This window comes from Plectropomus leopardus, chromosome 19 (genome assembly GCF_008729295.1).
Source record: "Plectropomus leopardus isolate mb chromosome 19, YSFRI_Pleo_2.0, whole genome shotgun sequence".
In the NCBI taxonomy this organism is placed as follows: Eukaryota; Metazoa; Chordata; class Actinopteri; order Perciformes; family Serranidae; genus Plectropomus; species Plectropomus leopardus.
In genome coordinates, this window is record NC_056481.1 from 18,692,789 (window position 1) to 18,715,759 (window position 22,971).

The 22,971-nt window shown below is 44.0% G+C and overlaps 1 protein-coding gene across 5 annotated transcripts in view; it reads left to right on the plus strand.

Moving 5' to 3' along the window:
- The window catches only part of bahcc1b (BAH domain and coiled-coil containing 1b), a 76,831-nt gene that overhangs the window by 40,409 nt on the left and 13,451 nt on the right, over positions 1 to 22,971 (plus strand). For 4 of the 5 annotated variants that reach the window (XM_042507340.1, XM_042507338.1, XM_042507341.1 and 1 more), the window contains exons 4-17: positions 217 to 327; positions 1,539 to 3,566; positions 5,076 to 5,187; positions 5,718 to 5,911; positions 6,308 to 6,448; positions 8,027 to 8,217; positions 9,439 to 9,823; positions 11,281 to 12,207; positions 15,543 to 15,709; positions 17,098 to 17,234; positions 17,556 to 17,660; positions 21,281 to 21,359; positions 21,497 to 21,683; positions 21,775 to 21,942. In XM_042507340.1, the coding sequence (XP_042363274.1) occupies positions 217 to 327; positions 1,539 to 3,566; positions 5,076 to 5,187; positions 5,718 to 5,911; positions 6,308 to 6,448; positions 8,027 to 8,217; positions 9,439 to 9,823; positions 11,281 to 12,207; positions 15,543 to 15,709; positions 17,098 to 17,234; positions 17,556 to 17,660; positions 21,281 to 21,359; positions 21,497 to 21,683; positions 21,775 to 21,942 (4,932 nt within the window). The remainder of the gene's footprint in view (positions 1 to 216; positions 328 to 1,538; positions 3,567 to 5,075; positions 5,188 to 5,717; positions 5,912 to 6,307; positions 6,449 to 8,026; positions 8,218 to 9,438; positions 9,824 to 11,280; positions 12,208 to 15,542; positions 15,710 to 17,097; positions 17,235 to 17,555; positions 17,661 to 21,280; positions 21,360 to 21,496; positions 21,684 to 21,774; positions 21,943 to 22,971) is intronic. The other variant, XM_042507342.1, reaches the window with a different exon arrangement.

Below are 22,971 nucleotides of genomic sequence, written 5' to 3' on the forward strand. Positions count from 1 at the left end.
TGTCCACTGTAAATAATGTCAACTCATGTGGCGTGTTTGTGCAAAAGTGCATTTATGGTGAAAGTAGCACTAACTGGCCATATTTTTTGTCTGTGTTTTCCAAAATGGCCCCATTTCATGATAGATTGTAGAGATAAACTGTTTGTTTAGAGGGCTGCTGAATGTCAACGCTGCGGAGAGACATCAATTCTTTCTCCCTCTCCCTCCCTCTGACAGGGTACCCCAGCTATTCAGGAAGTCTTGCTTCTCCTTTTCTCCCCATGAGTCCCCTGGATCACCATAGCAACGGTCTCTATGGACAGCACCGCTTCTATGAAACTCAGAAAGGTACGTAGGTGTTGGTGTGTGTGAGATTGTGACAGAGAGAAAAAATAGCCGTATATATATATACCTTCCCAAACTGCTTAATCAGCACTCACCACAGAAATGAGAACAGTTGGTAACCCGGGGCCAATTTTTTCAAGTTCGTGACTTTTCATTTCTTTTTTACACATATAAATGCACATATGTAAATACAGTAATTTTAATAAAACAATGTGAAAAGTTAAGTTTTTAATACATTTTGCAGCTAAAATTTAAAGGGGGCCTATCATGATTTTCTTTATCTGTCATACATACAGTATATATTACAATGCTGGATGTTCACATTGACCCTTTGAGACCTGAGCAAGTTCGCTTGATTTTTTTCAGAAACATAGGAAGAAAGCAATAAGAAACGTAAGAATTAGTGATCCCCCCCAAAGATTGTGATGAAAATTAGCACAAAAAACACACAAAACCCACCAAATAATGTTTAAAAAACAAACAAAAAAGTGCAACAAAGAAATGATGGTATAAATGCTTAAAAAATTGGCAGTTCTTTAAAGTAATTTTAGATATATAATTCTGCTAATTATATTTTTTTTATTATTTTGCAATTTGCAGAACATTTCCTCAGATTATGAAAGTACTTGTGAAAGCGTCTCAATGCAGCACAAGAAAAGTGATGATGATCTAGGTTTTAAAGAGTTAAATGTGGCCAAAGTTTCAAATAATGATGTAAGCATATGTATGTAATGTGAAACACGAAATCTTGGTTGCAAATGTAGTTAATTTCTCCTTAATTTCACATGATATTCTTGCTGAAACATGTCTGGTTGGGTATAGAAGGTTTTATTGGTAATTTTTAACAGGAGAAAGTGCCGTTATACTCAAGTCTTTTCCCAGCTGCAGGTATGCTGCTAAATGCAGGTACATGCTAACATCAGAGAAACATATAATCTTGGTTGCCAATTTTGTAAATTTCCAATAAAAGCCGACTGAGCTTTTTCAGGTGGGGAGCTTAAAGAGAAAGGCACTAAAACAGAGCCTTGTCAGACAGAGGGTGTTTCACTTCAGACAGGATAAGGAGAATATAGTGTTTTTTTACCTTAAAAGCATGTACACATGACCCAATAGAAAGCCAAATACAAGTATGAACCTGAAAATGAGCACAAAAAGTCCCTTTTAAATCTCTTTAGATTTCAAGAAACCTTCAATTTTTCTCTTTCTCTCCCCAGATCACTTCTACCTGAGAGGTCTTCCTCCCCAGCCCCCTCTGCTCTCCACCAGTCACAGCCTTCCTCCACTGTCCAGGACTGCCCCAGGCCACCCACTTGGCTCCTGCAGCCGAGAGACGGACAATGGGGGCGGAGGCGGGAAGAGCGCCAAAGATGTGGGTGAGAAAGGAGTTTCATCTGTGTCAAAGGCAAAGGAGCGATCAAGCAGCAAGGAGCGGCACCAGGACAGCAAAGACAAACAGCATCAGCTTCATCATCACCATCCTCTTCAGACGAACGCTGCCACCACTCCATCCAGCCACCACCACCAAGCTTACTCCCACCCTCACCATGCCCTCCTTCCTCAGCTCACACCACAGAGCAGGGAGGAGGACCACAGACACTCTCTGGATAGACACAAGGAGTACAGTGACTCGGGCAGCCAGGACACAAAACACATGAGTGCCTGTAAACTGTCCAGTGGTTCGGTAGCAGAGACTGGTTCTGGAGGGAAGGGAGGAGCACTGAGCAGCTGCAGTGGTGGTGGTGTGGTGAGTAGACCTCCATCTGGAGGTGGCAGGAGGTGCTCCAAGGACGGACCTGTAAATGGGGAGATGAGGATCAGTGAATCCTCGGCTTCTTCCAATGAATGTATGAGAAGAGGTGCAGCTGCTGCGACAGCCATCTTGGCACCTCCAAACCCCCACTCTGTGGCCTCCTACTCCATGCCTCCTCCTCCCCCACCGCCACCTCCTCCTCATGCTTTGCACATGGGCTCCACAGTGGCAGGAGGATGGCTACACCACGCACATCACCATCCCCATCCTGAGTTCTACTGTCCTCCAGCACCTCTTACACTGACGCCCTCCAAAGATCCAGCATTCACATCAGGAGGCAGGGAGGCGAAAGTTACTGGGCCAACTTACGTGCCCTCAGTGGGGCCACTGGGAGATCTGGCAGCCACTGACTGTCGTGGAGCAGGAGGAGGTGGGAGAAAGGCAGATGAAAAGAGTGGAGAAGGATCTTATGAAAGTCCCTCTCATCACCTTAGCCGGCTTAGTAGTTGCCAAAAGAAAGACAAATCGCAGCCACATCAGCAGCAGCTGGGGTACGGCAAGGCGGACAAACCTCCAGACTGGAGCCACCAGACGCAGCACTTCCACAAACCCAGCTCCAACGGGAGCTCTCAGTCAGAGCTGCGGTCCTGCAGCCTTAACAGATCTTCATCCTTTAGAGATGTTGAGGTTGTGGACGATGTTTACCGGCCCTCGCTCCCACTAGAGGCCCAGGGGACGCACCCTGGTGCTGGACAGAGCACACCCAAGAATGGCCCCGACACCAGCACTCCTCCCTTCAGGGACTGTTCACACTCAGGTCCTCCTCCTGATGGGAGGGTGGGGTCAGGGGCAACATCTCAGCGAGAGGGACAGAAGGTTGCAAGGATACGGCACCAGCAGCACAGCAGCCACGGAGCAGGTACCGAAGAGAGGGGAAGAGACGGAGGTCACATAGCACCTTCCTGGGGGGCTCGCTACCAAGAGGACCAGAGAAAAGCCTCCCATCATGCATCAGTTAGTAATGGTGAAGTCAGAGGACTCAGCACCAGAGCTCAAAACAGTGACCATTCTCAGCAGCCTCCACCTCTATCCCGCTCCTCATCGCACAACACTGAGGGCGAGGGCAGTGCCATGAAGAACCTAATGAACTACAGCTCCCAGCAGCCTTTGCTGCTGCCACAGCGGGGCCCCTTTGGAGGTCTGGGCTGCCTTAAGCAGAGTGGAGAGAGATCAGAGAAGGGGGACAGAGGAGGAGCTAAAAGCAACACTTTGCCGCAAGATCCTCCCAAACAATCGCTCCCTCCTCGCCGAGGCTCCACTAACGAGGGAGAGAGGGGGGACAGAGGTGGGAAGGAGGCGGGGGAGGCAGGTGAGGGGGAGGTACGCCAGCCTCCGGTGGGTATTGCGGTTGCGGTAGCCAGACCTCCACATCGTTCCCCAGACAACACCCCTGGACACAGCCGACAGGGTAGGGTGCTGCCCAGCATGAAAGGTCAGACATCATTACTGCGCTGAAAGTCAATTAATGCTATTTCTGTGCTGTAGGCTGCATTAAGAGAAAAATCCACCATTAAACACCCAAGAACAGGTAGTGGTGTGGTCAGGTTCATTGCAAAGAATTTGATTTTTACACGAGCAGTGGTTGTCCTAGGAATTGTAGAACATCATTTTTATATTGGAAATATAAGCAGCATATTGAAGCTTTCTAGGTATAGAAGGAAGGTACAATTTCTTGCATGTAATGAACCTCATTATATGACATTATGTGTATGTGTATCGGCAGGTAGACTTTTGAAGATGTGACCAGTATGCCCTCAGTGCTGTGTGTTTTCAGAAGTAGGCATGTTTGAAACATTGGGCCTCATGCAGAAACATTCTCATTAATTTCTCTTATATTTTCTTTTAATTTTCTGGCAAGAGAAAATATAAGAGAAGTCAACAATAGATGCACCAAACGCTCTTAACCATCCAAACTTGCATTTATCCAGGTGTGCCCAATGCTGAATCCCGCTTGACCATAAGTCACCTATTAGCATAGGTCACGCCCCCTAAACTCTATATAAGGAAGGTTTTTGTGCCATGTGCAAAGACTCTGGCACATGGCCAAGACTGGAGAGATGGCACCAAAAAATGTTGTAAGAATAAACACTTCTGTAGTAGTAAAATTGACGTACTGGAAAATAAACCTACACAAAGTAAATAAGATTGAAATATTGGAATTAAAAGTATGCATAAAATTAAACATTTGACGATTAAATAAATTTAATGAAAACAAAATAATTAAAATAAAAGGAAAAGCAGTAACTCCTCATACATACAGTATATATGGAAAGCTGGAATCATGAAATGTTTTTTATTGTAAAATCATTATAAAAATGTTGCCAATTAATTAAGTTTGACAGTTCCCTCTGAAGTGTAGTGGAGTAGAATTGGAAAGTGGCATGAGATTAAAATACTCAAGTAATGTAAAAGTTCTTCAGATTTGTACTTAATTACAGAACTATAGTAAATGTACTTTGTTACATTCCAGCACTGGTCAGCAGAGAAACACACACTAACTTAAGTTACAGTAACTGGGATCGATGGACAAAGTATAGTATAGTATTTCTTTAGCCCTGAAATTAAACATCATCTAGATTTGATTAAAGGATATTCAGGCATTTTTTAAATGTTCCTCAAATGTAAAACTTATTTTTCCCTGCTCTGGGCAACAATTTGTGGCCTGTGAAAATGAGATGTTTTACTCTTTTCTTGGAAAGAGTGTTCTCAACCACTCGTAAAATTTTCCTCTAACCTCAGAAAAGAGCAAAAATAAGAAAACATCGCTGAATCCCCAAAATCAGTGGGTACTAACAAAATCAGAACAAATTATGGATACAAGCAAAAAATAAGAGAAAATTTCTTTGTATATCAATTCTTGCATGAGGCCCCTTTATATCTTATGATATTGTTTGATGACGGTTGCTATAAGCACTTTGCTCTGATTGTATTTACAATTCAGGAGTGTCACGCCCTGTGTATCCTCTGGGTCGGGAGGCAGAGGAGAGAAAGAGGATGACAGAGGAACAGATCAGCCTTCATCACCTGGACAGAGACAGAGAAATGATCATCAGGTACACTTAAATCCACATAGACACACATGCATACGGTAGCATCTATTCATTTCTTCCTCTCATCTGATAAGCTGCATTTCTTTTATTCTCTCGGCTTCTCTCTCCCAGTCTGAGGCTCTGGTTCTCTTTTCTCTCATCCCCTCACTCCATTTACTCTTCTCACCCTTTGATGTGGTATTTCTGTGCCCCCTCACTCTCTCTCTTCCCCTCTCTCTCTTTCTCTCTAAGATGAGATGTGGTGCATTAATGTTACGGGCACTAATACGGATGTCTCTGAAGTATCAGGCTCTTATTATGTAGTCATATTAAGGGAAGAAAACATATAATGAGAACTCATAGACCAGGCACAAGATGATGGCTGTTCCTGTTGCCGTCACATTTCCTTTTCTTGATGATTATAATGGTAGTAGTGGTAATGAAGATGACAAGGATGAAGATAATGATCATAATAATGGTGGTGATGATGATGGTGACAATGAGAGGGATAATCAAGATAATGACAAAGTTCACTCCGCCTAACACCACGACAGGGAAAACAAGGATCGCGTGGAGTTTGCCAGGATCCATCCTTCCAGTAGTTGCCACGGTGACCTGACCTCTCACCTCTTGGTTCCTGGAGGGGCCAGTAGGCTAGGGGCGGACCCTGCTGCACATGCTCACCCGGCTCACCACCACTGGATGCAAAGGACAGGGAGTCCCTCCCTTTGGATGGGGCATTCATACAGTGAGTAGAGTGGAAGCAGCACATGATGTTTTCTGTGCTAGTAAGCACAGCTTCTCTTTATACATAGAAGGTCTGCACCTTCAACACTCTCCATTTCAAGAGTATTATGTTCTCTACTGTTTGTTGAGGCCACACATCAGTCAGGGTGTTATGTGGCACTCATTAGGAATGTTATCACTCCATTACATGGGCGTTATTGGTGGTTATCAGCATTTAATTGAAACTACATATTAATCCTGCAAGCACCCAAAGTTTCTTCTTTTCTACATGCTCAACTAGCACTAGTGATTTTAGTTAACCAAATCCAAAAACACACCACTATATTTTTGGAGCAGTAAAATGAGTATTTAAATGTCACCCTCATTTGACTGTTTTATGTGTGTATCTTTATTCCAGGTCTGAGCCACGTGGGAATGAGCCCTGGCTTCCCGCCAGGTCTGCCCAGCCCTCTGCAGCCCGTCTTGGGGTCACTCACTCAAGACCCCAACTCCCCGTTGGTGGTTCTTCCTACAGAACCCGGGCCTCATCATCATCTCGGTATGCGTAGCTTCCCTTTACAACAATACACACATCCAGCTGAGCCCGTATACATCGCTGTCTACCCGTACTTACTGCCCACTACCTCCCTCCCTCCCTCTCTCCGTTTGTACCATCGGAGCTGCTGCCATTTCTCTCCCAGAGTTTTAGTATCATTGGCTAATCATAATATAATGCTCAACTAAGTCCCTCTGTCAGTGGGACCGTGTTTTATGGCTTCGTTAATGGGAGCAGCTATTCCATTGCCCCCCTCTGCATGTGCCCAGCATTATGCAAACCATTTTAACTCTCATCTTATTTCTTTCGTGGTGGAGCACTGGACTTTGTGTGTGTGTGTGTGTGTGTGTGTGTGCGCGCACGTGCATTTGGACATCTAAAGTTTGCATGTCTGGAACAACATAAGACACTGCTCAGTGTTAAGGGTTGTGCTGTACATCTCTGCCATTGCTAGAGAGAGAAAAGAGTGTGTGTGCCTTTGTATGTGAATATGGGTGTGTGTGTGTGTGTGTGTGCGCGCACGCGCATCAATGCTGCTTTGCAAACAGGCTGTGAAATTTAATTATCTCCCGCCTCCCTTGCCTCGCTCCGTGGGAGTTCCTGCAGAGAGGGGAAGTGCATCCACTGAACCCTTCCCCTGGGAAACATTAGCCCACTCAGGCTAATCTCACAGAACAAAGGTTCCCAGCGACAAGGCAGCCAAGGAGGGATGTGTTGTATGTGCGTGGGTGTGCGTGTATGTATGTGTGTGTGTGTGTGTGTGTATGTGTCTGAATTTATGTGTGCCCAGGGTGGGACTTTGGAGAAAATGTGTGTTTCCCTGAATAGAGAAACACCACCATTGGAAATAGAAAGAGTTAAAGGAGGTGAATGGAGGATGTGAAGCATGCATTCATTGATTATGTCAGAGGCTAACATCTCATAAAGGTCACAGTTTGTACATCTTTAGTGAAGGTGGCCGAGCTACTCTGCGATCCCACATATTCAAAAGAGTAGTACAAGAGTCCATTGACACAATTTCTCCTTGTGACTTTCCTGCGACACAGCAGACATGAAAATATTTCTGTACTTACTATTTCTCTTTTATTATTTATTCAAAAAGTTTGACTTTAGAAATGTCCCACTTTTTCATTTTTTACCAATTTTCTATGATTCAAATTAAAAAAGATTTTTTTGTTTAGTTTAATTTTATGTGCACAAAAATGTATGTGTTGAAAGGACAGAAAATAAAATTAAAAGGTTTAAACACTGTGGCAAAGAGGTTAGATGCCAAAAATTCCTTATGGAAATACCTCCCATATTAGATAACAATAAGACAAAAAACGTTTGCATTTACACAGTAAAATGCATAACAAATGAATCAATGAAGTCCTATGAGTCTTTGTAAATAAGAGTCCTTTTCGAATGTCTTTAAATAACTATAATGTCGAGATTGATTGTAGTGATGCAAGAAGTTGTTCCAAAAAGATGGTCTTCTGTATTTCAATGAATAATGATCAAGGGAAGTCCAACAATACAGAAGATAAAAGTCCTCAGAGTATCTTGTCCCATCTGTCTCTTTTTCTCTGTTTCCTACTCCAGACGTTCTGGAGCAGTCAGGACTGTGGCCCCCTGTGTACGGAGGCAGAGGCCCTCCCTCTCACCTCCAGCATCACCCCGTCTACTCCCGCTCCTCATTCCTACGGCAACAGGAGCTGTACGCCCTGCAGCATCAGCACCAACAGCAGCAGCAACGAGCCATGGAGCACATGCAGCGCCACTCTTTGGGACAGGTAAAACTAATACTGATATAACCCACCCAACATGTGTGGAGATGTTACACTGTAGTTGAAATTTGTGAAACACTGGTAACTTATTGTGAAACTGTGTGAAAATGAGAATAAGGAAGTGTGGTAATACTGTAAACTTGTGCAAATGCACTTCATCTTCCTCCCTTGAGTAGTCAGGAGTAAGAAACAACACCGCCTATCATTTGTTTAGAGATCTCTCAGCACAGATTTCTCAACACATAGAGAAAAAGCATATGCAATGTCGCAGTCAGCAATAGTTATTCAAACCAGTGAGTTCCTCCTTTTGTTGGTATTGAGGCTTCACTGATAAAGAGGCGTTAGTGTGGTGCTTTTGCACTTTCACATTGCCAGATCATTTGGCAATCAAACCGTGTGGCTTCTTTTCTTAAGGCTTTTTTGTCAGGATTTTTTTTGTATTTCTGTTTGTGTTTAACCCTTTGAAACTTGAGCAAATTGGTTTGATTTTAAAAAGAAAAATGGGAAAAGGCAATCAGCAACTTGGCATGAAATTTCTGGGTAATTGCAAAAAAAAGTTAAAGGTGACAAGAAAATCGCCTCAAAACTAGCTAAAAAAAGACAGAGAGAATCTTTAAAAAATATCAGATAACTAAGGAAAAACACTTGAAAAACAATATTTAGAATTATCAGAAATTAATACTATTATTTAGAATTATTTTATTTTAGCACATTTTCAGGTCACTTCCTGATTTTTTTATTTTTTCGGTCAATTAGTTTCAGGTGATTTTTCTTTTAACTTTTAGCGATTTCGCTCTAATTTTTGGGTAGTTTCTTAAGTTGCTCATTGTCTGCTGTTTTTGAAATAAATCAAGCTAATTTGCTCACGTTTGAAAGGGTTACCTTTGTCCTATTTATTTTGAGCAAGTTTTTAGATCAAAAACTGGGCTGAAAGGGCGTCTTGTGGCTCAGTGGATGAAGCAGGTGCCCCATTTATGAAGGCAGTGTCCTTGGCGCAGCAGCCGTAGGTTCAACTCTAGCTCACGGCCCTTTGCTGCATGTCGTCACTTCTCTCTCCCCCTTTCACGCTGTCACTCTGTCCTATCCAATAAAGGCAAAAATATTTTAAAAATCTTTAAAAAGGTTGAATCACAATAGCTGGAATGTTTGAATTAATATGAAATATTATATGTTTTTACAAACATTTAGAGGATTATTTCATTCATAAGGCATTATTTTTTTCCACAGAGAAAACATGAGGAGCAAGCCATTACTATAGAGGACTCTCCTCACGAATCCCCCACCTCCAGAACTCCATCCTCTTCATCTTCTACTTCGTCCACCACCTCCTCTCATGTGGCCAAACCCTTCTCGCACACCCCTCCTCCACCCAAGACGCCCACGCCGTCTCCGGGGATGTGTCCCAGCAGCCGTCAGTCGCCCTGCTACCACTCCCCGTCCAGGAGACCACACCCGCCGAACCCTCTAACTCCTGCGCCAAGCCCGGCTGCAGCAGCACCTCGATCGCCGGCACTCAGCCCCGCTCCCTCGCATCTCTCTAAGGGCCTGGAGAGGGGCAGTGACAGAGGAGAGGGACAGCCACCTCAGGACTACCCACAATCCTTAGAGCCAGGTGAGTGTGTAAATTGGTTAATGAATGCAATGTCTTAATTTAAAGAAGAACTGAAGGAAACAAAGGCACAGAGATAGACTGACATAGTGTGAGAGAAAAAAAAAGAGAGGGATAGAGATGGAGGGTGCTTCTGCAGAAATGAAGCACTGGTCTTTGAAGCGTGGTATTCTTTTGATTTTGCAGAAATTGTTTGAAGCATGGCTGATCCCTTGCTCTGTGTGTCCTTGAGTGAGTGTGTGTGTGTGTGTGTGTGCGCGCGCACACGCAATTTTTTTCTGTGAAAGCTAAAGAGGGACAGCGGGCAGGTCAGCCATTAAGGTCAGAGAAAGCATATGGGCACTCAGTGTGTGTATGTGTGACCTGCCAGCGTGCACGCATGTGTGTGTCTGAGCTTGCATGTGTGTCACAAGAGGAAGGTCAGTGAAAATCTTCAGACAGGCCCTCCTTATCCTTCAGGGGTCCTTGAGAAGTACAGGCGGAAGGATACGCATTCATCTGGCTGTGTTGTCAGGGGGCGGAGGGATACCATCAATAATAGGAGCGCAGGGGTGACAGGGCCGGTGCTGCAATCACAGGAAAACGGCAGGGTGTCATCAATATCCCACATAGATCTATACACTTTCACACTCCTACACACACATGCAGTACATATAATATACACCACACACATGAGCACACACACTCCCTGTGTTTTCTGCACCCTGCTGTCAGTGTATTATGCCAACTGTAATCACGTGCTTCATCCTGTCTGCCTGAACAGAAAGGCAATGAATTTATAAGGGAAAGGGCCTGACTGTGATTTTCTATTTTCTCTAGATGCTTGTAAATGAATTTTATGTACAGTTTGCAGTGATGGACAAAGTACACAACTCTATTACTTGAGTCAAAGTATACATACTCCTGGTCAAATATTACTCTAATACAACTGAAATTTGCTGTGTCCAGCTATTTACTTGAGGTTAAGTGCTCTTGCTTTTAAAAATACTCAAGCATTCAAAGTATCTCTTACAAAATCCCAATGCATTGCTGTATATTGTCACAATGCATTTACAGAACATAATGACTAAAACATCTGACGGAATGCACCGACTTGCTTGTAAAACCTGTAGAATGAAAAGCTCGAATATGCTGCAAAGCCTACAGGAATCCCCATAAAAACACAAACAGACACGCTTTCTTCTTCTGTGATGCCCAATCTGAGTAGTACATGTGTGAGGTTGAGGAACGGGAACACCATTTCATCAAACAAACCACTTACAGAACTGCATAATCATGTTTATAGACTCACATTTTAAAAAAGAAAAAATAAATCAACAGCTGACTTTAAAGAAAATGTAACAAATAACAAAGAGTCAAAATAATAAGTTTCCAAAAAAATAATACTTAGGTATAGTACAGATGCTCAAAAGCTGTTCTTGACCTATTTGACATTTATTTTGTCCTCTTCTGCTGTCCAGATCTGCCACCTGTTTACTCCTACCCTCCGATCACCATGGGTTACAAGGCTGGGCCCTCACCTCCTGAAGCTCGACTGGCCGAACAAGCCACAGCGGAGGCGGAGCCGGCAGAGCCCAACTCCAAGTCCCTCCCACATCCGTGCCACATCCAGTCTCTCACCGAAGAAGAGGAGAGGAGGGACGATGAGGATGGGAGGGACTGTGAAGCAGTGGAATCCCAGAGTGGAGTTGCAGAGGAAGAGAAGGAGGGAAGGAGGGTGGAAGCAAAAGGATGCTCCGAGCTCGAGAGCGAGATTTCTGGATTGCCGCCATGCCCTTCCCCAACTCCAGTCCCAGATCCAGCCTGCACGGCCACAGCCACAGGCAAAACCCTAAAAGTAGAGCTCTCTCCAGGTTGCCCGGGCCAGAAGGCCAGCCTGGAGGAGTCCCAACTATCCAAAGAGCAGGAGGATGATAAGGAGCATGGAAAAGAAGACATGGAGAAGGACGCGGGAGAGAAGATGGGATCTGAACCAGCAGAATGTACTGTCTCTGTGTTTGGAGAGGAGGAGAAAGAGGAGGTGGAGGACGATGGAGGCAAAGACAGAGAGAATGTAGAGGTGGTTGAGGATGAAGAGGAAGAGAAGGGGAGTTCAGACGAGGACTTGGTGGAACTAAAGTGTAACTCTCCTGCTCCTTCCCCGTCCTCTGACTCTGTCCTCCTTTCCGCGACGAGCTCGGCAGCCCAGCTCCAAGGGGCCTACATGTGGAGCCTGGAGCTCCTGATCGCTGCGGCTCTTTGTGCCACCAGAGATGCCTTGTACCCACCTGTACCTGCCGTCCAGGCCCCAAGCCCTCCACCACACCACGGTATGGAGATTCTGGGAGAGCTTGCAGAGCTGGAGATCCAGCAGAGGAGCAGGGAGAGCAAAGAGAAAGACACTGAGGGTGAGTTCATTTTTCTTTTCTTCTGCTGCAGCATCAAAACCTTACTGTCGTATCTGCCTTTTTTTGGCCACTTTGAAGACCTTTAAAAGGTTATGAAGTGCCTGTGAAATGAACCAAAAAAAATTTAAGAATGCCCCAAATGATTAGGGCTGTACCCGACTCTAGTTTGAAAAAGGCTCAACAACATTCATGTGATAGAGTTGACAAGCTAACGACGCTAACAACAGATTGGAAATGTACAACAACATTTTTCGCCGATACAAGATATCATACTAAAGACTATGTTGTATTAACTTGCTGTGAGCTGTAAATTCGCCACTTCTTCACCTTATGGTGCATTCTCTCTCTCACTCTGTGCTGCTGCCTGCATGTCCATAGCTGCAAAAGAGTAGCATGAAAGTCAAGAGCATTCACTTAGGAGAAAAATCTGGGGACCAAAACGTCCTCAGAAGTACACTGCACAGCACACTGAGTAGCAAATAAAAACCCCAAAAAACAAAAAATAATGACAGCTTGACTTGAAGCAATATTAGTTGACCTGAGTGGTCTCTGACTTTCAAGGGGCAGCCCGACTAATAATGAAGTGTTTTTAATATAATCTGTGTACAATTTACATCATATTGTTGCAGTAAAAGGAACCAAAATTCCCCTGAAAATCAGATCAAGGAAAAAAAAACCCACTTTTCTCTTGACTACACAAACACACACACTTACAGTGAACCAAAAAAGGGGTCTGCGAGATGTGTGCAACCCAGATGTGGAGACTCAACTCAGAACTCACACACACAGACACACACACACACACACACACACACACTTCCCACTAACTGTCCTGCTTCCTTCCTCAACTCGGACTCTCTGTTCTTGTCCATGGACCATATTTTCCCCTTTGGGAGTATGTGTGTTTGTGTGTGTGTGGAGGGGACACAGAGATGGACAAACGAGCTCAGCTTCAGACACAAGCCAGGACACACACACACACTCACACACGCTCTGCCCAGTGTGTCCCCCAGGCTCTGGCGTCTTGCTTTGCTAATTAGACCCTTTCCTTTAAAACACTTCTCCTGTAAGCGCTCCTATTTTCCTCTCGTTCCTCAGAGAGAAAGTGTTTTTATTTATGCCAGCATCTGTGTGTGTATGTTTGCCCGCATTTGTGTGTGTGCGCGCACGGCGGTGTGTGTGTGTGTGTGTAAGCTGTTAAGTAATCCCAGATGAATCCCTGCTCTCCTCCATCAGAGTCTATGTGTCTCTCCACCAGGCTGCCTGCTCCCTGCCTGCACCTCCTCCCCCTGCCTCTTTGTTATTTTTTCCCCCTCACCTGCTTCTTCTTCTTTCTTTTTTTTTTTTATTAAACCAATGTAATCTTGTGTGTAAATCCTGCCTCTGCAAGCCTTGTCGACAGAATTAATAAGTGTAAAAATCATAAGTCGCTCTGTAGCTGTCTGTGCACAAGAGCAAGCGTTGTGTGTGTGTGCATTTGTTTACATGTGCGTGCACGTGCTTAGCATGTGTAATAGGTGTGAAATCAATAAGTCCTGTCGTGGCGTGGAAAACGTTCTCCAAATTGCAACACATTTATTTAAAAACCTGCTCCGTCCTCGCCGCATGGAATGTTATTAATACCGCTCGTGGCGTTTTTTGTCATCCTGAATGTGTTTGGGAGATGAAACCGATCCCAGACAGATGCATTTATGCCGCTCCTTGACGCGGAAGGATATCTCAGCCATTCACTGGAGATCGCAATTACAGATTAAGGAATCAAGAGATACTTTCCCCTCCAGTATAAATTAGCACCATTACTTCTATTTACACATAGTCAGAGGAGCTGTTTGTGTCATAGTTTCCTTTATTCCTTCACGTTTCCTTTATATTGAAATTTCAGCTCAATAAACTTCCTTAATGGCCCCTAATGATGCCTGGGCCCATATCAACTGTAATGGTTTTTAATTTTCCTCCACTGTTTTTGTTTTTCCCCTTGAAATCCCCTGTGCCGCCTCTTATTACACCCGTCACTCCCTTTAGGGACACAGTATGGTGTTATTACTGTGCAAAGATGTGTGTGTGAGTGTGTGGTATACTGTGGGCGGAAGGTATCTATCGATTGTGGCCATCCTCCAGGATACTAAACTAGGAGCGGTGATGTCAGTGGTGATGTCATCCTGTCAGGGTAATCGGAGCGTGCCATTGGCTCAGAGGTCTGACAGATGAGATGGCATTGACCTCTGCGAGCTGGGACAGGACAAAGCCGCCTCTCTCAACTCCTTCCCGCTCGCTCTGTCTCTCTGAGGAGTTACCTGTCGTTCACACATCCCGTGTCGTTTTAAAAAAAGCTTGCTTCACTGATGAAGACTCCATCCTCCCTTCCTGCCCTCCTCTTTTTCATCTGTTCACCACATTTCAGTCTCCATCTAGTGCTCACACATACAGGTTTTAATAACGTCAGATGTCAGTGAATAGGCCTTGCAGCTCCAGTGCACAGGCTGAGAGTGATCCTCCTCCTCTCCTCTCCTCTCCTCTCCTCTCTTTTCGTCTTCTCCCGTCTTCTCCTGTCCTCTCCTCTCCTCTCCTTTCCTCTCCTCTCCTTCCCTTTCCTCCCCTCTCCTCCCCTCTCCTCTCCACTCCTCTCCTCTCCTCTCCTCTCCTCGAAAGGGGAAATTGGATTCTGTCCATGTCCATAATGAGGAGATGTAGGAGAATAAATAGATAGCTCAATAAACACTTTGCCTCTTATTGCTTCTCCTCCCCTTTACTCCCCATCCCCTCCCTCCCTTCTTCTCCCTGCTCTGCACTCCTCCTCCTCCTCTTCTCTCCTACCCGTCGTTCTCCTTCTCTCCAATTCTCCCTCACAGACTCATGCAGTTTGCCCATGTCTGCGCAGCTCAGCGAAAATGTTGTAGGTGCACGTGTGTGTGTTCAGAATGAGTGTTTTTTATTTGCATAGGTTTTTTTGTGTGTGTGTGTGTGTGTGTGTGTGTGTGTGTGTGTGTGTCTTTACGTGTGTGTGTGTGTGTGTGTGTGTGTGCAGCATCTCATGAATATTCTGTTTCATCTGCTGGTGCTGTGACAATGACAGAGTTAATGACAGTGACAGATGTAGAGATCGCTCTCTGCCGCTCCCCCTCGTGTATGTGTGTGCGTGTGTCGTTTGTGTGTACGATTAAGCAGGAACACCAGTGTACATCAAATAAACTACACAGCTAATATCATAAATATCACCACTTTTCAAGGCATGGTTTCATCGTTCCAGAAATAAATCCGCACAACATGTTTTATAACGCTGCGTCAGCCGGCGTGTGATGTACCAATCTGAACCAAAACGATCCGTCTCCATGCAGGTGAGGACATGCTGACCTTTGACCTCCACAGTCTGGCGACGTTGGCGGCTGCCCGTGCCCTGGAGATGGGGGGAGGGGTTGCGGACGTGGGGGCGGACCAGCAGTGTCCAATCAGGAAGAGGCTCAACCTGCGCAGGAAGTGCAGCTGGACGCCTCGCCACGAGCCGGTGAGGCTTTACTTAATGTGTATTTTGTGATTATGCATGCAAACATGAATCATTCATGCTGAAAATGTGCGGAAGTGTTGAACAATGGACACACATTTGTGTTTTTTACTGCGCTTAAAAAAAAAACCTGTTAAAACCCAAACATAATATAAAAAAATGTATGTGATACTTTTATTCCAAGCAACTGAATGACTAATAAATTAGCCCAAAGCACAGACTGGTTTGCACTAGTTCATCAACCACTGTACTTTTTGCCTGTAGTGTATGCTGCTTTGTGTTTATGTCAGAAGGATATTGTTTCCTCAGTGGTAATGAAATAACCGTTGTAGCATTTAAGTGAAATGTGAAAATATCTTATTTTATTTATAGATAGATAGCATATCTGTGAAACTATTTTTCACAGCAGGTGCATACAGATCACAGACAGGTTAGACAGACAGAATGCGCATCACAAAAACATAAGACATACAAAAATGGATTGGTATGCGACACACCACAGACTGAAATTCCTTAACAAAAAGGGCGGTCACTTATTAAGAGCTCATATGAAAATCTCTTAATGATGGTTATATTTTGCAATTATTATGCAGAAATTTAAAGGTGAACATTTTCACAAAATTTTCTTTAACTAGCCAGAAACATTTAGTGAAATTGATGAAATGTTAGGGGCAAAGCTGTAGGATGGATCAACATTTTCTTTTTATTTTAGTAATTAAAGCCGGCTACAGATATACTTGATGCTATTTCATGAATCTGCATATTCCTAATAACCTTAAAATAATTAAAGGTTCTCTTTACTTTTATTAATGCTTGTTACCAAGGGTTGAGAACCAAAAAACTTCACAAAAAATGTGAAAATATACTTTTTTTTTTTTTAAAAAGTAAGTGCACATGCTCTTTTTGGCCCCAAATTATTTAGTGTGTTTTGTGTTATGTCTTTTTGTTTTTGATCAATAACTCTGGATTTGTTTAGAATTACAGGTCTCCTTTTTGCAGTAGAAAGAGCTCATAAGGAGCTTTCATTAGATATATATAATGCATTTTTGCCAAAAAATGTCACCTATGTTCCTCTGGTTCTCACCCCTCCTATATTGTTCGCTATATTTTATTTCCCAGAGATCCTTGCCTTTAAGCATGAATGGATAAACTGCTTTAGCTGAACTTCTAGTTGCAGGAAAATCCATCCAGTTGTCGAGCTGCCCAAACACAAGCTGGCTACTGCACATATCCAGTGACTGTTGAACTCAGTTTGTGTTCAGCATTGAAATTCCCCTGCTTTCTGTGTGTGTCTCTGTGTGCATGTATGTGTATTGGTGTGTGTGTGTGTGTGTGTGTGTGTGTGTGTGTGTGTGTGTGTGTGTGTGTGTGTGTGTGTGTGTGTGTGTCAGGTGTGCCCAGTGAAGGGCTCCATGGAGACGATGGGAGGGGAGGAGCTGGCCATGCGTGTCCAACTGGCTGAGCTACAGCGCCGCTACAAAGAGAAACAGAGAGAACTGGCCAAGCTACAGAGGAAACACGACCACCAGTGAGCAGAAACAACACACACACACACACACACACACACACACACACACACACACACACACACACACACACACACACACACACACACACACACACACACTTCTTTTTGTCTCGATTGAGTCGTGCATTCCAACATTCACAATTCTGCTGTCATGCGGCATCCTCCTGATTTATCAGGACTTTCTGCCTGCTCATACCTAATGCAGTTTGACCTGTAGCCGATACAAGTTTCCTCCTGATTTCTCCTGCTGTCCGGATTGTATCTTTGATCTCTCTCCCTCTCTCACTCTCCTCCTCCTTCCTCTTGTCTTCGTCTATGCAGGAAAGAGGAGACGTCTCGAAGCCCTGCCCGCCGGGGGCCCGGCCGCCCCCGCAAGCGCAAGTCCACCCCCGGCCCAGCTGCTGCAGAGAGCTCCAAAAGACTCAGGTCAGTCCTCTGATATTGCGTCAGTATAATCAGTGTGATTGGCAAGCCCAGCTCATTCATCCTGATTTCTGTTTGTGTTTTTAGTGAAAGGCACGGTTGATTTTCAAGAAGTTCTTCTTCAGCTGAAATGATTCAAATGCTCTATAGCTGATGATTTGCTTGATTGGGCACTGGAAGGAGCTGCTTGCACACGCATGCGCATGCGTGCACACACACACACGCATATACACAATGGGTTGTATGATGGGAGCTGTATGTCGGGTGTGATTTTAAATGAGAGAAGGTAATGTGGATGAGGCCTTCATTAATCATCATTAATCACTTTTAATCATATTTATCACTTGCATTGATTATGTCCTGATTCCCGGTGAACCTCAAGCATACATTAATACAGCCGGACAAAGTCCCGATGTACAGTTATTACAGTGATAAACGACTAGACACCGCACCCACCCGCTGCATCGCACACAACCACACAATATTTAACACCTTTGACGTGCACACTTTCATGCTGACACACATTCTTACGCATTCACACAAGCCAGAAACACACACTCACACGCAGCCAGCGTTCAACACTCATAATGATAAATGTGTTTTCTCATGCTGCCCCACCTCTGTTAGCATGTGCACCCCTCGCCTTGATAAAATGATTAGAGAAACTGAGGGTTTGTCACGGTTACCATGATTAGAAAGTGCTAATGAAAATGACAATGAAAGGCTTTAGTCATACATGCTGGTGCAACACACACGCACACACGCACACACTCAGAAGTTGTTTAATTAGTAGCGCTGGTCGCTACGTGCCTGAGCAGCGTTTCTGTTGTTATTAACAAGCGATGTATCATTTGTTTACGCTTTCATCTTCTCGAGAGAGTTGTGGGTTGAAATGAAACAGCAAGAGAGTGAGACATAGAGAGGAATAGTAGCATTTCCAAACACAGCAGATGATCCCTCTTGATACACAATATATTGCCAGAAGTATGTGGACACATGAGCATCTATATGTGCTTGTTGAAGATGTTACAAAACCACAAGCATTACATGGAGGGGTTTACTTCCATTCAGCTACAGGGTCATTTGTGAGATCAGACAGCTCTATCGAGCAAAATTGGGATTGTGCTTGAAACAAACTAGTATGTCAATCGAATTGGATTCAGCTCTTTAACACAAATTTTAAACTATTTGTTCCTTTTTCCCATATCAATTTAGAGTTTGAACAGGGTTTAGTGGGACATGTGGGGTAACAGTGATGTTCACGTAATAGAGTAAATGAGTTAAAATAAAAGTTAAAAATAAGTTAGCTCTCCAAGCTAATGCGAACAAACTATTGGAAGCATGCAACAACATTGTTTGCCGACATTTCATATCAAACAAAAGCCAGAAACTGTATTGTATTGTATTGAGTTGTTTTGAGATACAAATTTTTTAGCAGAAGGCAGAAGGTAGCTTTATCTTTAAGTCTGACCGGGCAAAGCCTCTCTGTCTCGGCAGCTGGCTCCATCTTAGTCAGCCTCACCCAGGGTCTAGATCAGCAGCTACCTGTACCTGAGAGAAGCGTGAAAGCGAGGAGCGCTCACTTTGCAGCAAAATCTGGGGACCAAAACTTCCCTAGAACTAGACTGCACACAACAGCACCAAAAAGACGACTGTTCTGCACTGACTGATAATTTAAATCTTCTACTGTAAGGGGCAGCTCTAGTGTCAGAAGTGTTTATAGCTGTTAAAGCCACACTTGAAGGTGAGGTGAAAAGCCTGCCATCATTGAAGGGGCCAAGACATGACAAGCATTCTAACATTTATTTTGAAAGAGACAATTCACATGAAAAGTGGTGGCAATAGTTGCGTAAAAGAGAGCTCAAAGGAGAAGTTTAATTCTGGCTTACCTTCTCACTTTTGCTCATCTGGCTGTGTGTAGTGGGCGTGATTGTCAAATTGTCTGTTTTAGAAAGTTACAAAAATTAACAAATACTGCTCTTGCATTTCCGGCACTAGAAAGGTGCTAGGGAGTTGGTTTCAGCTGCTGTTCAGTGATCTTAAAAGCACTTCGTTTCTAAGCCTGATGCCTTGAGGCCTGTGTTGGGGTCAGTTCTCTGTGCAAGTAAGGCAAGTTTTTCAACAACAAAATTTGGAAAATATGCCCTTCATGAATTTGGCTTTGTGCACAGGGGCATTGTGATCTAAGAAATAGTAGTTGTTGGAAGTACATTATTGTTTAACTCTTTGAAACCTGGATTTACTTTGCTTATCTCGTGCCGCGTTCAAATGCCTTTCACTAGTATTTAAATTGAGCAAATTAGTTTGATTTCTTTTGAAACCATGGGAAAAAAGGCAATGAAACTTGGTGAGAAATGTCCTGCGAATTGTATTACTAGATTTAGAAAATTATTAAAGCTAGGCAAAAATGTCCAGAAAAATTGTATTTATAATTATCATAATTATATATTGAAAATGTTACAGAATTAATAATAATTTTTAAAAATAATTATCTTGTTTTGTTTGGTTTTTTTTCTTTTTTGTGATTATTTTCAGGTAATTTTCTTGCAACCTTTTTATTAATTTCTTGCTAAATTTTGCTCATTGCCCTCTTCCAATGTTTTTGAAAGAAATCAAGCCAGTTTGCTCAAAATGGCATTGAATGTTGTAGTATTAAGATTTCCTTTAATTGTAACTAAGGGCCCTGTAGCCCAAACCATAAAAAACAATGCATTCATTATTTGTCCATATACTCAAGTACTCAGAGTTAAAAGTTCAGAGGGTTCAGAGGTAACCGGTCAAGAAGGTTTGGGGCTGAAATAGACAGATGTGGTTTGGATGGATGGACAGATAGATCTTTAAGTTTTTTTTAGATACTTTTTAAAATAGATAGGTGTTTTTTTTTCCTCTCCTCTCCTCTCCTCTCCTCTCCTCTCCTCCTCTCCCGGGAGCGGAGGTGCTGAGAGCCAAACCTTTCCTCTGTGGGAATATAGGATTCACCTGCCTCAGACACCAGCTGCTAACAGAGTGTGTGAGCTGTGTGTGCGAGTGTGTGTGCTGGCTGCCTGTGGTGTGAGAGAGCATGCATACAATGAAGGAATGACAGAGAGAGAGGGAGAGAGAGGGAGAGAGAGGGAGAGAGAGGGAGGAGTAGTGTTCAATAGAGGTTAGTGTTTATCGATCGAGCCCTGAAGCTCCGGTCAACGGACAGACTCCCCCGAGACTGCTTCATCTCTCTCTCTGTCTCTTTCCCTTCCCCCCAACTTGCTCTCCTCCCTCCGTCTCTCTCTGTCTCTTCTCCTCTCTCCTTCGCACCAGTTAATTCTTACCCTTTCATGTGGTGATTCAGCAGAGTTTCATATTCGCACGGCTGCTGAATATTTCTGTGTTTGCCGTCAATCTGCGCAGACGGTCGCTCTCTTACTTCATCAAAGTTATGAGGCTGAGAGAAAAAGTGGGGAGCGAGTGAGACAATCAATGAACTCGGCAGAGAGGGAGGCAAAACTAGAAAGAGGAGAGCAGAGAGGCAGAGAAAGCAATCCTTGAAAGGGAAGAAATGTGTGATCAGATTGGCTCTGTGATCTGTTTTATATATGATAAATTCTCATTGAAGTGCGTCTCTGCTGCGTTTTTATGTTTTCCAGAGCCGGGCTGAATTTGCTCGAGGAGAAAACCAGGAAGAAAATGTCCAATCACGGCTTCAACAGCCTGAGCTCTGCACAGGTTCGTCTCTCTACGGCTCCTCCTGGTTCATCCACACACAAGCACTTCCTGCTGCTGATGTTTTTTTTCTGTCCTGGATATTTCAATTAGCGGAAAGAAATGAGTCAATAATCAGCTTTTTCGCTCCCTGTCTACAGATGAAAGCTCGCTGTAACCATAGAGGTCGGCCCAGCACTCTGAGTTCCAGGCTGGCCAGGCGGGTGACCCAGCTGAAGCAGAAGGCAGCAGCCAAGCTTGGTGCACCGTCGGGAGGCATGCTGCACTGCAGAGGGACCCCTGGTGAGAACAATGCCTCCAAGAGTCACAGCAGACAAGGAAGAAAAGGTGGGTACACAGGGAGCATATACACAGAGAAAACTGTTCATTAAGTGACATCCTAAAACTAAAGTACCCCCTCCTGCTGTTCATCTGTCAGACCTGCAACAGGACTGGGCAGCTACTCAGACTGCAAAGAGGAAGAGGGGTCGAAAACCCAAAGTGTTGATGGGCGTCAACACAAACAGAGCTCACCACAAGGATGACCAGACCTCCGAGAAACAGGAAGTGAAGGAAGAGAAGAGTGACAGTGAAAGCTCAGAGCGTGGTGAGTTAAAGTACAGGTCACACACAAGTATGTACTTTAGTCCAGTGGTTCCCAGCTGGTAGGTCACAGGTCCATTCTGAATGGACAGAAAATTTACTTTCTTTGGAAGTACAGTGAATTTGCAGCACAGAGCTTTTATTTTGAAGTGCAATTTCCTGCCCTAAAGTGAGAGGGTTTTTTTTGTTTTTTGTTTTTTCAAGAACAGTAACTATTTTTTAACTGTCAAAAATTTTAAAAGAAAAACAAATTGCCAAAAATGTTAGAGAAAAAAAAATCACCAAAATATTGTAGAGAAAAAAAAATCACCTACATAGGTCTGGGCTAAGCCCCAAATATAATCAAATTCAAGAAACGCCAAACCAATAGCTGGACCAGTCAGGAACCACTGTTCTAGTCAATCAGCAGAGTTCACAGGCTGTTAAACACATGAGTCAAGCAGTGCTGATTTGGCTGATGGCTCAAAGAACATCAACCAGACATTGTGAAATTTCACTGTGAATGTGCATCTGTGTGTGCGTGTGTGTCTGTGTGTGTGTGGGTGTGTGGGCACGTAAAGCGTCTGAGAGTGAGATGTCTGCCATCATCAGGGGGCCCTCCTCTCACTTCCCAGCTCGTCTGTCACACCATTAAAACCATTAACGACTTGCCACAAGCATGCAACACAACCACCCATGCCCTCAACTCTGCACAGTAACGTGAGCCCGCTCTGGCCCCGATCAGAATCTCACACCCTGGGCTCTTCCCCTCTCTTCTTCACCTCCCCAACCTTGTGAAAATGCTCCCCTTGGAGGCTTGAGATGAGGAGAAAGAATGACACTCCTCCCGACTTTTAAATAAGTGCATCACAGGAGAGGACGGTCGGATATGAAAAGTTTAGGAAAACACTCAAATTTGACTGACCTCGTGGCCTTGATGGCACAGAGAATTAATGGTTGAATGTGTGTGTGTGTGTCGGTGTCTGTGTGTGACTAAGTCAAAGTGTTGACGAGAACGCCATGTAAGTGACAAGTGTGTCAGAGATGTGTCGAC